This window comes from Indicator indicator, chromosome 15, assembly GCF_027791375.1.
Source record: "Indicator indicator isolate 239-I01 chromosome 15, UM_Iind_1.1, whole genome shotgun sequence".
NCBI lineage: Eukaryota > Metazoa > Chordata > Aves > Piciformes > Indicatoridae > Indicator > Indicator indicator.
This window is the reverse complement of record NC_072024.1, coordinates 11140616-11155975: the sequence shown is the minus strand read 5'-3', so window position 1 is coordinate 11155975 and position 15360 is coordinate 11140616. Positions and strand designations below refer to the sequence as shown.

Here is a 15360-nt window from a genome sequence, read left to right as displayed (position 1 = left end):
GTCTGTTGCAGGAATTTACAGCACGCTACCAGGCACTTGCTGCTGGTATTTCTGTCTGATTGTGTTAGGATTTGTGTTGTATTTTGGGTAGGATTGGGGTTTGGTTTGTTTTGCTTTTTGTTTGGGGTCTTTTTGTGTTTGTTGCTGGGGGATTTTTGTTTTGGTTTTGCTTGTTTTACAAAGGTAATTATGAAAAACACAGGGTACCATCCTGATCTACAGATTTTTTTTTTTTATTGATGACTTAACATCTTGCTAAAACTTCTGACTTCCATTAATTTACAAGTTGCTGCTTGAACACACTCTTAGCTTCTGACCTTTACCAGCTAGTGGCAGTTAAGTCCAAAGTTACTGTATGTTGTATGGAGAAATGTTTCCTATGATTTTTAAACACGTTTCTGATAACTTTTTAATGTTTTAAACCCAGAAACCATTAAATAATATTTAAGTATTTTTTAGATATAATTACATTTCATCCTTGCTGTGTAACTTCCAAGTTAGGTACCTAGCTACATGTCTCCCTGTCCCATGGGAAGGAGAAAGATGCCTGAAAAGTCTTAGATTGTTCCTTTTTTTGGCTGTATGGAGCCATTCACTCTAAAGGATTTTGCTTGGTCCTCTGCTCTTGGTCTTGGTTCTATTACCATTGTTTCGAGGCAGGGTGATAACAGCATACTATGTTCAAAATGCTCTTAATGTATCATCAGTGACTTAGGCCTCTCTCCCTGGTTCCTATAATTGTTGCAGCAGCTCCTCAGTGGTAGTAAACTTTTCTTACTCCGAATAATCTGTCAGATTTCCTTTCCCCTTTCCATGTCGCCTATAAGTATGTTTATCAGCACAGGTCTCAAGACAAATTCTTAGGGCTCCCTGCTGGTAATCTCATCTACTAAACAAACAGATAATTTGTTTGCCACCTTGTTTTTCCTAACCTGAGTTATTAATCCGGTTACTGACCTGAACAATCCCTTTGAATTGCTAATCCTAGGGTTTGGGGGGGGCTCAGCTTTGCTGTTTGCAGCATCCATCTGCCTCTTTAATTCTGTGGAGAGGCTGGTCCCTGGTTCCTCATTCATGCTGGTATGATTGATTGCTCCTCTGTTTCCTCTTCTTCATAGAATAGATGCTGGAGCCTAGCTGAAGCCTGCCTCTGACTGGGATCTATAGCTTCTATTTCAGAGTACTGAAGGTCACTGAACATGTTTTGCTCTTTTCTTGAGGCCTTTGTCACTCACCTTCTTTTTCTTTTTTCTTTTTTTTTTCCTTTCCCTTCCTCTTTTAGAACCCAGAGCTGAAATCCATTGTTCCAACTCAGGGCCCCAAAGCAGGAGGAACCTGCCTTACCCTTCTGGGCTCAAAGCTGCTGACTGGACATCCTAGTGAGATCAGTGTCCTGCTTGGAGACCTCCCTTGCCACATGTAAGACCAGAGCCTGCCGATGTGCTGGCTGTGCACTGCCCTGAGTCCTGGCCAGAGCCTTGTAGGGTTTGATGCTGCCTGGCCCAGCCCTTAGCACAGGCTGTTGGAGCTCTGCTCTTCTCTGTGTTCCATGAGGACACCTTCCACTTGAGGGTCATGGCAGCAACCTTGACCATCTTACGTTTATGCCCACATTCAATCAGATGTGAATAGTGCCATGTGGCCTCTGTTCTCTGCATATCTCTTGATGGGACAATATACCATCCTAACACCTCTGCTTTTGCTAGTGGGGAACTGCAGATGGCTCCTGTAGACTAAAACTAAGAGCTTCTTGCTCTCTTGCATTCTGAGCCCATGTACACCTGACAGCACTGCTGGTCAGAAGTTGCATGTATCTTGGTAGCATGTTTCCAGTCTTTTCAGTCTGGACAGTGGCTGTAGCAGCTTTTTGTCCATGTGCTGTTCTCTGACAACTGCCCAACAATTATTGCTTGTTTATATAAGGTATGAGACTTTTCAGCATTAAATCTAGGAAAATACCAGCAGATATTTGCAAACTGTCTGCAAAGAGCAAGGCATAGTACAATGAAACCTCTCTTTGCAGTGTCTGTGTTAATCCCTTGTGCTTTCTTCTGTCTCTCCAAGTCTGTCTGAGATGACAGAGGATCAGCTGGCATGCCAGACGAGTCCCAGCAATGTGTCTGCAGAACTCCCAGTCACTATCAGATATGGGGACCAAGAGCGGAGGCTGGAAGGAGCCCTCTTCAGATATACTCTGGATCCCAACATCACCTTTGCAGAGCCACCTAAAAGCTTCCTCAGGTAGAAAGACTGAGTGTACCTTCCTCAGGGCTGTGTGCTGTGGCAGGTACTACACCACCTATGGCAGCTGCTTGTTGAGTTGCACTTTGGAGGTAACGCCAGGCTTGTAGGAACGATCGTAAGCAGAAGGGTGGAAGCATGGGCAAGACAGAGCTAATGAATCATTGGTGGGTGAGATCAGCTACTTTTCTCTTGCAGTGGAGGAAGAGTGCTCAGAGTTCATGGCTACAACTTGGATGTCGTACAGAAACCGAAGATCCGAGTTACAGTTTCTCCATCTGAACGCCGGCGCCGAGGACTGGGACGGTGGCGCAGAATCATCCCAAACTCTGAGTGCCCTGAGGATGCCCTGTGCAGTGTCCAACAGGTAGCATGGCAAAGTGTTCAGTGGAGCTGAGGGAGCATAAAGATTGACATATTGCCCTAGAAAGGTGGACTTTCTGTCCCAAGGGCTTCTTCCCCTACTTGCTGTTAGCTGCTTGGACTATACCAACAGTCTCTGCCAAGTGGAAGTGTTCTCTGCCAGATTAAGAGGTTAAGCACTTGCACAAACACTTCCATGAGTTGGGTCTGCCTCTGCTTAGAGATGTGCAGGACTTGTGTGGAGAGAAAGAAACGTACAGCTGAGCCAGAGAACATTTGTGTCTGGGCATGTCCCTGTGTGGTTCAGGCCATGTCTGTAGCCCCTGGGCTTGCTTTCCCCCTGGGATACAATGAAGTTACCAGTTCCACCAATATTTTCTGCTCTCCTATTGCCACTATCCTGAGATGAGTCGCTACAAAGATGTTGATGTGATCACTAGGGTCACAGAGCATGCAGCAGAATTTGCACAGGTAGAGGATGTTTGACAGCCAAAGCACAAGAAGGATTTGCTTTATGAGTGCAAATGATGGAGGCCTTCCTGGACGTAAGCTGGGTGAATATGCTCCTGATGCACATGCATCAATGGTAGCTGATTTTACTCACGTCCTTAGGAAAGCATTTGTGGCTGGGGATGAGCAAAAAAAATTGACTCCAGTACTTTCAGCAAATGTATAAAATATATGCAACTGGACAAAGGAACACTTCTTTCACAGGAGCATTCAGGCTGGGAAATCAGCCTTGCATTGAAGGTCTTCAGTCCCATTCTGTCAGAGCAGGGAGAGCTAAAGCTGGTTGCTCTCCAGAATCTGCTGCCAGGGAATGTTAGAGCTGATTCCCACTGCTGAGACCTAGGTACTTGCAACAAAAACAATGCTATGAAAACTTCCTTTAGAGCAACGTGGGGAATTCCTCAGATCTTAGATTTTTCCCTCTATAATTGAGCAGGGTTACTCTGGCATTGCTCCAGGTGAGAGGAATGCAGACTGGCCCCACACTGTGCTCAGGGTTGGGAAGTATTGCAAAGCTGCAGGAGAAGCATTAGTGTTTCACTACTGACTCTTTTTTTTTTTTTTTTTTTTTTGCTTTTCACATTTAGTTTGAAGAGCCATGTCTTGTTAACTCTTCCTACCTGATCCTGTGCAAAACTCCAGCCATTAACCTGCTGTTGCGGAGTGCCCATATCAAGTTGGAATTTATTCTGGATAATCTGAGCTTTGATTTCAACTCATTGCATCCCATGCCCTTCTCCTACGAAGTCAACCCTATCCTAAAACCATTGAATGCTGAAGACCCTGCCAAACCATATCGTCACAAGCCAGGAAGTGTCATCTCTGTGGAGGTAACACACAAAAACTTTCTGGAAATGATGTTCCTTGTGCAAAGCTGTTTCTAACCTGAGCGTTTTAAATTGGTGTCACACAGCATCCTAGGTTTGAAAGCCTTGGACAGGCTTGCAACCTGTCACAGCACATCTGCTTTGGCCTGTAAAAAATGGTATGCAAGAGGGAAAAAGGTGCATCAAAAAAGTCTCTTGATCCCGTAAATCATTGTTGGGGGCTTCACAGGGCTTGTGGAAACATCTGTACTTTATTTTTAATCCTAATAAACTATTTGTGTATGAGATACAAGTACTAAATAAACCCCATATCCTGTTCTCAGCTGCTGGGTGTTTTTTTTTTTTTGGTGTTGTTTTTTTTGTGGTTTCGGGGGGGATTTGTGGGTTTGGTGTTTTTTGGTTGGTTTTGTTTTTTTTTTTTTTTTTGCAAATTCTTAAAATTCCTCTAGAAGTAACTTAGGAGTAAAAGAATCTTGGGAGCAGAGAAGAGCTGAGATTAGGTGGAGATACGAAAATCTCTCGTTAAAGAAGATGCAGAGTGGCAGAGTAGCTAATGGGTTCTTTTACTGTACATGTGAGAAGAAAATTTCTGAGGTATTTCTTTTGTCTTGAAAGGTGTTTTCTAGCCCAGTATTCATTAGAAAAGCTAATGGCTGCAGCTGGTAATGCACTTTCTCCACTTGCTCTTTTTCACATATGAGTAAAAACTGTAAGGACATCCTAGCCTAGAGATATCTAGATTGCTGCCACTGGTATTGAAGGCTTCTTAGAGAAGTAAGGCAGATTGAGAAGACTAAAAGAGAGCTAACAAGATGTAAGCTTTCAAAGAGTAAGGAGGTTGATCTAGCAGCCTGTCAGGATACCCTGACAGAGCTCTAGCCAAAAGCATGGAAACACTGCTGCAGAATTCATCTTAGGAAGCATTAAAACATAAAAATGTAATTGACATCAGGCAGCATGGTTTGATTTTTTTTTTTTTTTAATTAAAGAAAAAATAAAAATAAAGTCTTAGTCCCTAAAATGAAAGCAGGTTTGTGTTGCAGATAAGAACAGTAGTATAAATGTGTTGCACCTTTGAAAGGCATTGATTGACTCACTGAAAGGCTTAGGTTAACTAACATGAGAGTGCATTTTTACATATACACAATGAAGAGTTGAGCTTCTTTGTGCTGTGGCTGAAGAGCCTTAAGAAGACAGGCTATTTATGACTGCACTTAGCACAGCGTGGTACAGGTCCTAAAGCTATAATCAAAATTGTATGCAGGTGATGTTTTTGTTTTTGTTAGCTTACAAAATTAATTTCTGCAACCAGTTCAGATGCAAGCCCTGGCAGAGAAGAAAAAAAAAAAAAGGCTGTTTTTCATTCTGTAGTGTTGGTGTCTCTTTTCCACCTTCTCTGGAGCCATGGAAATGTGGAGTTGTTTTTCCCCTGATTTGGTGTGCTGTTCTATGTCTATTCCAGGGGGAAAATTTAGACCTGGCTATTTCCAAGGATGAAGTTATGGCTATGATTGGGGAAGGAATCTGTGTGGTGAAGACACTAACAAGGAATCATCTCTACTGTGAGCCTCCCTCCGAGCAGCCCGCTCCGCGGCACCGCACAAAGCGGGAGGGTACAGACTTGCTCCCGGAGTTCACGGTAGGGAATCAGCAGTACCACAAGGAATTCTGTCACTTGTTGAAGCACAAGCAAGAAGTGGTAGAGGCAGGGAGTGGGATGGGAAGTGGAGAAAAGATTAAAAACTCTGGTGGGGGCAGTGGAGGTAGCAGGGATGGCAAGGAGCTGCTCTTGTTCTCTACTCTCATGTGCCAAACAATACCTGAAAACGTGTAGCTGGGAGCTGTGCTGTGGGGCCACCTTTGCTAGAAAGCTGTGTGCCACCTGTACCCATTCTGGAGAAGCCTTGTGGCTTTGCATTTCACTGCTGCACTGAGCTTACGTCATGGCACATGCTTTCTTGCAGGTACAGATGGGAAACCTGAACTTCCTCCTGGGCCGAGTACAATATGACACTGAAAGCCAGCTCACCTTCCCCCTGGAAGCTCAGATTGGTTTGGGTGTTGGTGCATCCTTTGTGGCACTGATTGTTCTGGTCATCGTCTTCATATACAGGTAAGAAAGGCTGGCACTAGAGAAGGCTTTTCTTAAGTTCCTCTGTAACATTATTCAGTGGATGTGGCCAAATGTGTCTATCTTGAACCTAAACAAGATCCTAGTTTTTTATTTTGTGCCAAAATCTGAGCCCCCTGATGTTTTTTGATGCGTGAGGTGTGGTGACCTGCTGGTCACAGCCTGCACTCTGGTTCATTCAGAGCCCACACTTGGATCCTCCAAGAGACAGAGCTAGTTTACAGAACACCATTGGGTATCCTGCAAAGATGATGTTCAGTAGAAACCTCATCCAAAACACATTGTCCCTGGCATCTGGCAGCAATGCAACAGTTAACAAGGACAATCCCTGGGCCAGGGTCACTGGGAACAATTCTGCTTCTTATTGCAGGAGGAAGAGCAAACAGGCTCTGAGGGATTACAAGAAAGTTCAAATCCAGCTGGAAAATCTGGAAACAAGTGTTCGGGACAGATGCAAAAAGGAATTCACAGGTCAGTCACATGGAGCTCGTAGGTTCTGGCAGCTTCAGGGAAGCTTGAAGAATCACTCTTAGCTCTACCTGTCTTTCCAATCCTTGTTTGGGTAGCCCAGGGCAGGCAATAACTTCATCCAGTACTGGTGCATTGAAACATGTAACCAAGCTCCCCCATTTTTAATTCTTCTCTTCAATTCAGAGCACCTATACCAACGTCTCTGATCACCCACTTCATCCTCCAGACTCTCATGAAGAGAAAAAGCTAGCTCAGTCTTTGTGTAGGACAAGCATATTCTGAGCCCACAAACCTTGTACTTCAGCTTCTTACAGCAGTGAGTCCTTGTGTGGGAGACTCAGGGCTCTAAAACTGTGCAGGTGACTCAGACTGTAACCTCCAACTGATGTGGGAAGCAGTGAGGAGCAGGAGATCCATAATACTCCATCTCTGAAGTAGGCAGTGCCTATAAACCACAGATCTGTGCTGAACAGCAGCTTCCTCTTTATAAAACTGCAAGCCAGCTTTTGACTGTAAATTACAATCATCACCAAATTCACCTTTTGGTTCCTCTCCAAGGCTGGAATTTTTCTCATGCAGTTTCTTCCAGTGCCTAATCTATTTTTAAAGGTTCTACCAATGAGAACCCAGTGTCCCTCCTCCCAACAGGAAACATGCTTCCTCTTCCTCAGTCCCATCCTGCTGGCCCTAAATCCTGCACTCGCCTCATGCTCTGCACCATCAGTTGTGTGATCATGTAGTCAACCTCAGGGGCATTTCCTTTCCCTCAGACCTGATGACCGAGATGATGGACCTCACAAGTGACCTTGTGGGTACAGGAATCCCCTTCTTGGACTACAAGTCCTATGCAGAGCGCATTTTCTTCCCGGGCCACCGTGAGTCACCTCTGCAAAGGGACCTGGACATCCCTGAGTGCCGGCGGCAAACTGTGGAGCAGGGCTTGGTCCAGCTCTCCAACTTGCTCAACAGCAAGCTCTTCCTCACCAAGGTAATGTCCCTCTCTCTGCTTGCAGCCTGCTGTGGGGTCAGGGCCATGTCCCTGGCAACAGGTGGCAGGAAGCAGGCAGTGCCTCTTAAAGTTCATTGACTGGCTCCCTGCTGCACCACTACTTCCAGCAGCCAGTGGCTGGCTGCCTTGTTTCCAGCAGGTTCACACCCTGGTTTTTCTCTCTCCCCACTAGTTCATCCACACTCTGGAAATCCAGCGCACCTTCTCTCCCAGAGACCGAGCCTATGTGGCATCATTGCTCACTGTGTCACTGCATGGGAAGCTGGAGTACTTCACTGACATCCTCAAAACGCTCCTGAATGACCTTGTGGAGCAGTATGTGGCCAAGAACCCCAAGCTGATGCTGCGGAGGTGAGTGAGACAGCCATGGTCCTACTTCTAGCTATGTGAGGGGACAGAGCCTTTCTGCCCAGCTGGTAAGCTCTGAAACTCCTGTGAGTAGGGTAACATCATAGTATGGGCTGTGGTTGCAAGACCAGTGTGTGTCCACACAACGTGCATCAAACAGGTGGAAGCAGTAACAGTGACAACCCTCTCTCCAGTCAGCAACTGGCAGGGAATACACAGAAAGAGTGTGAGAGGAGAGTAGGAAGCTGGAGTCACCCACCCCAAATTCCTCTTTTTTTGAAACTGCTGTATACTAACTCTGTCCTTGTGTTCAAGTACCTGGGCTCTGCAAAGTCTGCTAACCTCACTGTGCTATTTAGAGGTTCCTGGCCTCACAGTCATGCTGTGTTTGGAAGCTAAACTGAAATATCTCCAGTGTTTCGACCCCCATTAGCCTCCTGTCTGGTCTGTCATTCTGATATGAACAAAGTTCCCTTGTTTGAGACCGACCAGAAGCTTTCTTCTGTCCCCTACTCATTTATCTCTTCAGTTCAGTGATTTGGTGCCTCCTTCAGGCTGAAAAGTGCCTCGAATGAGCGGTAACAAAAACACAAAAGCATTAACCTTACTGGGCTCTAAAGTCTTTTTTTTTTTTTTTTTCCCCTCCCTTTATCCTGTATCATCACTTAGTGTGTTCTTTTCTCAAGGGGAGTGGTCATTATCTCCAAATACCTCCTTGCTCTGCACCTTATTCCTGTGAGCAATCTCATGTTCCCTTTCAGGACAGAAACCGTGGTAGAGAAGCTGTTAACCAACTGGATGTCCATCTGCCTGTATGCATTCGTGAGGGTGAGCTCTTTGTCCCTTTGTGGTGTAGAGGGGCCAAAAGAGGGGACTGAGCTACAACTTTGCTTTGTGCCTTGCTTGTAGCTGAAATACTGCCAGACTCATCCTGTATTTTGGGGTGGGAAGCGAGAGCTGGGTTGTTCAATGCTTAAATTGGCATTAATACTGGTCATTGTTTCCAGGATGTCTCACCAGATGATGAAGGGCTCAGTGTAGCTCCTTTATCCTGAGACACACTGGCTAGGCTGGTCTGTGCATGGGGAGAACAGGTTCTAATGTAATTTCTGTCCTGGAGAAGAGGTGGCAAGGAGAGTTTCTCATATGAGTGACATGGAGGCAGGGCAATGCCTTGGTCTTGTGCACCCACCTGGTAGCTGGCCTGTGTGCTTGCCCTGTGTGGGGAGCAGGAGCTTTTGGCAGAGGCTCTGTCTTTGCCTGCTGTGGCTTAGCTGCTGTATCCTTAGTCCTGCTCCTCCTCTGCTTGGGTGTCCAACTTCCCAAGCTGTTGGGCTCTGCTGAGAGGAGCAAGCTGAATTTCTCTTTGCTTTTCGTGCCAGGATTCTGTTGGGGAGCCTCTTTACATGCTGTTTCGAGGAATCAAGCACCAGGTGGACAAAGGGCCAGTCGACTGGGTGACAGGGAAAGCCAAATACACCCTGAATGACAACCGCCTTCTGAGAGAGGACCTGGAGTACCGGACTCTGGTAAGCACCAAATCTTTAGTTTCTTCTGGGCTCTCCAGTGCAACAGGGCTGAATGTTTCTGCTCTCATTTGATGCCATGAGATGAAGTTTTGCTTCACATTGTTGAGGCAAAAGTGCGGCATCTTGCCACTGTCTTCCGGGAGCCATATTTATCCCAGCAGGACAAATTCATAGATGAGCAAGAGCTCTGCTAAATCTCAGGCACTTTTGCCCTTGACTAACAGAAGCCATCACCACAGTAATCTGGTGTCTGTGGTATGCTCTGTGTCTAGAAATATGGGGATGAAATTGGTGATGGTGCATCAAAGCCCCTCCCCAACACTACTGAACTGACTTCCAACTGTTGATTCAAGACTGAGCACTCAGTCAATGTTTAATACCTGTGATGTTTACTTCTCTGAAACTCTTCAAGTGAAAGGACTAGCTGTTAACTTTCCTTAATGCCAACCATCAAAGGTGTAAATGTGTCAGATGCAATCTTATCAGCTGAGTAGCCATGACCTTCTCTTTTCTTCCCCAGACTTTGACTGCTTTGACACAAGCAGGAGTTACTGCAGGAGGGGCAGAGGACTCCCAAGGGATTTCTGCAAAAGTTCTAGACTGTGACACCATAACACAGGTGAAGGAGAAAATCCTAGATCAGATCTACAAAGGGACACCATACTGTCACCGACCAGACCCAGACACCCTGGACCTCGGTGAGCAGAACTCCTTGGTGCAAAAACTCAGTGAGAAGGTGGATCTTGCACTTCAGCTGGTCTCAACAGGGCATGATGTGCAGAGAGGAAGCTAACAACAAGAGGCAGGATGGGAAAGAAGCAGCTGAGCTCAGCCCCTTCTATTTCATGTAGTTCTTTACCAGCCTGGACCATGGCAATGGCTTAGGCAAGGGGACATGAGCTGGGCAGGGCACAGGAAACATGGAGAACGTGGAGGAGAAGAGGATTATTGAAGTGTGTCACAGAGATGCTGGAGTCATAGACTGGCTCTTCCTGCCAGTGAAATCAATGGCAGCATCTCAGTGATGTGTGTCAGGGAGGATTTTGCCCATAGTGAAAGGTGGGACTTGTGTTTTAGGGAAACCATCAGTTTTCCACCTTGTTCCTTTGGCTGTTTTTGAGTAGTGGTGACATTTATAGATGAGCAGCTGCTGGGGTAATAGTAGCTAATAAGGACTAGGGGTGTATAGTTGTGGTTTGAATCACCTGCTTGAGGAGTCACACTCTGACAGACTGTATGAGAGTGCAACCTGGGAGGCCATGAGAGAACCTGTCCCCGTGCTGAGAGTGACTGTCCTGTGACTACAGGACTCAGTGTTGTTACAAGCACTTGCTCAGGTTATATAGTTATATAGCAATAGCATGGGTAGATGTTGACAAGGCCAGCCAGGATAAAGCACAGCAAACTTCAAAGATGCCTCAGATGAACAGTTTGTCTCTTAATTTTCTGTGTTTTAATGACTGTAGAGTGGAGATCAGGGCTGGCAGGTCATCTGATACTGTCTGATGAGGATGTGACCTCTGTTGTTCAAGGAACTTGGAAACGCCTGAACACTCTTCAGCATTACAAGGTCAGGATTTGGTCTACGTTTGCCTTGTCTTTGCACATCTTTTTTTTTTTTAATTGTTACAAGCAAGGTTCTCCAACCATTAGGAAACACATTGATGGCTCCCCAGAATGCCTGTTTCCATCCCTGTTTCAAATGTGTTTTGGTCTACAAGCACTTGCCTATTGTGCTGGTGAGAAACACGCCATTTGTTTTGAATGCTCATGTTTGCTTGTCTGCAGGTACCTGATGGAGCAACAGTAGCACTGGTCCCACGTCTGACTAAGCACATCCATAGGGAGAATCAGGATTACATACCAGGAGAGAGTGAGTTTGTCCTGTTCTCATAAAATTATTTTCTAGCACTTGCCAGAGAGTGGGACAAGGCTTTTGCCATAGCCCCAGCTCTATGCTGCTATTAGAAGTCTGATACATGATTTGGACCCTCATAGGATTGACAGGAAATTGAAAGTTTAGAGAAGTGAGATGAGAGAAGAGAAAGAGTGTAAGGACAGAGGAGAACCAGACTGGGCATGAAAATGCAGGGTAAAGCACAGTTCTCCAGTTGTGACTCCTTAGGGCTGAGGACAGTCTGCCACTTGTGGGAATCTCAATAGCTTCAGGTGTTGAGCATGGCCCAAGGGTGGTGATGGAACACCAGGCAGTTACCTTACTGCCTGGCAGAGCAAACAGCTCTATGAATACTCCTGTGGTGCAAGGGACAGTAGCCACAGGCTGCAATTTAACAGGTTCAAATTAGACTGGGGAAAAAACCTTCAGCAAAAGAGTGCAGCCCTGGAAACAGACCACAGGGTGGTGGCAAGGGATCTCTGTCTGGAGAAATTTCCACGACCTTGAAGGTTTTGGGTGGTGGACAAAGGCAACCTGCTGTAGTGCTAGTAACGGTGGTACTCTGTACAGAAGGTTGGTTAAAGGCTGCCAGAAGCTCCTTTCTGTTTGTGCTTCTATCATTGTGACATTTTTCTTCTTGGGGCTCACTTGGCCAAGTTGTACTGAGAGAGAGCTAGCACTCATCTGTAAACAACTGCTTGTTTTAGAAACACCGATGCTGGAGGATGCAGATGAAGGTGGAATCAAACTCTGGCACCTTGTAAAACCAACAGAAGAGCCAGAGCTTCCCAAACATCGGCGTGGGAGCTTAAGAGATCGGGAGCGAGCCAAGGCAATCCCAGAGATCTATCTCACACGTCTACTCTCAATGAAGGTGAGAAGAATCATAGAGTGGTTTCAGTTGGGAGGGAGCTAAAAGATCATCTTGTTCCAGCCCCCTTGCCATGGAAAAGCCCCATCCAACCTGGCCTCGAACACTTCCAAGGATGGGGCACCCACAACTTCTCTGGACAGCTTGTTCCAATGCCTCAGCACCCTTGCAGTAAAGAATTTCTTCCTATATCTAGTCTAAATCTACCATCTTTCAGTTTAAAACTGTTAGCCCTCATCATATCACTACACTCCCTGATAAGGAGTCCCTCTCCATCTTCCATGTAGTCCCTGTTTAAGTACTGGAAGGCTGCTATGAGGTCTCGGGAGCCTTCTCTTCTCCAGGCAGAACAAACCCAACTCTCTCAGCCCGTGCTCACAGGCAAGGTGTTCCAGCCATCTGATCATCTTCATGGCCCTCCTCTGGACCTGCTCCAACATGTCCATGTCCTCCTTATGTTGGGAGCCTCAAAGCTGTACACAGAACTCTTTTTTTTTTTTTTTTCTCTTTTTTTTTTTTTCTTTTTGGTAGCTCTGCCCTACATGCTGGTAGCAGATGTATGTGCATGCAAATGAAATACTCATCTATTTACATGGCTTATAGTTGATAAGCATAGTATGGCTCTTCTACTATCTCCCTTTGGAACATACTACAACAGAGAAAGCAAGACTGGGAGACTTGGCATGATGTTAGGCAAAGCCTGCTGGGCAGAGAAACCAATATGCTTGTGACTATGCACAGATAAGATCCTGCACTTCATGTTCAAAGTGGTCACTGAAGAAGCGATACACGCGTAGGCTTTATGTCTCTATTGAAATGGAGTTCTCTAAGGCACTGCTGCTAGACCACCCAGAACAACATCACCTGGCTTATCAGGACAGGGAGTGAAGAATGTTTGCTTCTTGCGTCAACTTCTGAAGTGACTAAGCTCCAGAAGAATAAACAGTAGGTATTTGCCTATCATCAGATCACTGGGAATAGGCCTTTTCCCAAGAGCAGCTGTAAATTCTTCAATGATGACTCTAGATTGGGCTGTGTTTAATTACATCTGAGACCTAGTCTCCAAAATAGTGCAGTGCCCTAATGTTGTCCTTGCATGCTGCCTCACTGTTGAGTGAGACATCACTTCCCTAAGAGCTCACATTCTCCTGCTCTATCTCTGCTCAGCACTGCCCACACCCAGTCCTGTTCCGCTCTGAGAAGGGCAAGTCATGACCTGGGTTCAGAAGGTTGCAAGCTATACTTTTGGCCCTTGTTCCTAAGACTACCAAGATGATGCTTTCCCATGCAAAAAAACAGCCAAATTACTCTCCCTCCATCCCCTTGCTTGCTTGTACAACTATACTGGTCAGGGCTTGCCTCTGGGCAATCCTGTTCCCTTCTCTAAAGAGTGTCCTTCTTAAAAGGGCAATGGCACATGGTTTTGATACAAACTTATGAGAAGGTGTCCTTAAATAATCAGGGCAATTGTTTAAATCTTATTCTTTAGAATCACAGTCTTAAGATTTTTTTATGTCATGCTCCTTTTCCCCAAAAGTTGTTATTAGGAAGAACTTACTCAGCACATACATCACGTAAACATTATCCACCTTTTATTCAGCAATGCTAAGACTCTGCAGCTTAACTATCAGAGGTAGATACTCCCCTGCATCTCCCACAACCTTGAGGGGGTCTTCTGACTTGTGGAGGTTTCGGAGAGGTGGGTTCATTCAATTCCAGTGCATCTAGTGCTTATCCTTTTGGTATAAACCCTTCTCTTGCACTTCTCCAGGAGGTGGGGATGCTCCCGGTTAAAGCTAGGATTATAGTAATAGAGTACCTAAAATAAAAAAGAATAGTTAAAAGGAGAAGAGTTAGTTGACACCATTTCAAGACTGAAGATCCCCAAGCTATGAGAACTAAGACTGAGTTTCAAAATATGAACATGGATCCTGAAAAGAACTCTGAGGGGCATTTGAAACCTAAAGCTTAGGGTGAAACATTATATGATGGTTCTACTCAGTCATCATCACCCCTGGGTTTTTGCCATCTGGGAGCAGGGCAGTATAGGATTTTCAGAAGCCTAAGAGCTGCTTTCAAAAGCCAAGTACCGTGACTTTTCAGCAATTTCAGTGAGAATATGAGCACACACTTGATGCTATATGCATCTTCTTGGCATTCAGCAGGTGTCCAGGAAGGTTTCAGATTTGGTACAGCATGACATGTAGCAAAAACATTAAAAGAAATTAGGTTACACCAAGTGTCCTTCTGTTTAACAGGTTCAAACTAAGCAGATATAACTGACCTGTATTTCATCTGCATTTCTACTAGTCAGAAAGATAACTCAAACCTTCCTGAAAACTACCTGAGAAGGAAACTAAACTTAGACTGCTCACTACTATCCCTATCCCTCCTCTATTGCAAGGCCTGATTTGATGTAAAGGTCCATCTCTTCCCCAAGACTGTTGTGTTGTTGATGTGCAGAGCAACTGCTGCTGTACCTGGCTGTGAGCAGAATATGCTGCTTCTTCAGCCAGGAATTCAGCCAAGGAAGCAGATCTTTGGGAATCCTGCTGTATTTCAGTGAATCCATAGAGCTTCATCTGCCAGAGGAAACTCCTCATGCTCTTGGCAAAAATCTGTGAAGGTCCTTCCCTGCCTAGGACTTCCTCTTTGAAGAGTTCCTCATTGATTGCCACACATTTCCCACCATTACTCCACCAAACAGACCGAAACTGATCACTTTCCAGCATTTTCCATAGCTTCTGAGGAAAGCTGAAGGATAAGAATGATTCATTTGCTCTGCCTTGTCTGTTGTTGGAAACAGAAGGGACCTCTCTGGTCTCACGTCTGTCACTTCCAGATTGGACATCTGACTCCTCCTCTATCATTTCTATGGCAGTTTCATGGGGTGCTGTTTCCCCCTGTCCTGAAGTGCCAGCAGAAATCATGTCTGCCGACTGCCAGCTCATCCAGAGCAGAAAGAGATGGAGTTTCTGCAGGAGACAATTAGACCAAAGTTTCCCTCACTGGCTGTAGCCCAGAGGAGCTGGACCTTGTTGCCATGGAGAGCCACACCTCATCCTGCCAGTTAGCAAGCAGAGGCCAACTGACACCAGTAGGATACTCTGGCACAGTGGTGCTGCATAGCAGTGACATCACAGCATGACACCACGATGATGTT

General features: G+C 45.6%; 1 protein-coding gene across 1 annotated transcript in view; it reads left to right on the top strand.

Moving 5' to 3' along the window:
• The window catches only part of PLXNB1 (plexin B1), a 40616-nt gene that overhangs the window by 21135 nt on the left and 4121 nt on the right, over positions 1 to 15360 (top strand). The window contains exons 16-30 of the mRNA XM_054387173.1: positions 1283 to 1419; positions 2065 to 2241; positions 2440 to 2608; positions 3702 to 3944; positions 5404 to 5580; positions 5906 to 6054; positions 6443 to 6543; positions 7314 to 7531; positions 7725 to 7903; positions 8662 to 8728; positions 9283 to 9429; positions 9950 to 10127; positions 10896 to 10999; positions 11218 to 11302; positions 12034 to 12200. Of these exons, the coding sequence (XP_054243148.1) occupies positions 1283 to 1419; positions 2065 to 2241; positions 2440 to 2608; positions 3702 to 3944; positions 5404 to 5580; positions 5906 to 6054; positions 6443 to 6543; positions 7314 to 7531; positions 7725 to 7903; positions 8662 to 8728; positions 9283 to 9429; positions 9950 to 10127; positions 10896 to 10999; positions 11218 to 11302; positions 12034 to 12200 (2298 nt within the window). The remainder of the gene's footprint in view (positions 1 to 1282; positions 1420 to 2064; positions 2242 to 2439; positions 2609 to 3701; positions 3945 to 5403; positions 5581 to 5905; positions 6055 to 6442; positions 6544 to 7313; positions 7532 to 7724; positions 7904 to 8661; positions 8729 to 9282; positions 9430 to 9949; positions 10128 to 10895; positions 11000 to 11217; positions 11303 to 12033; positions 12201 to 15360) is intronic.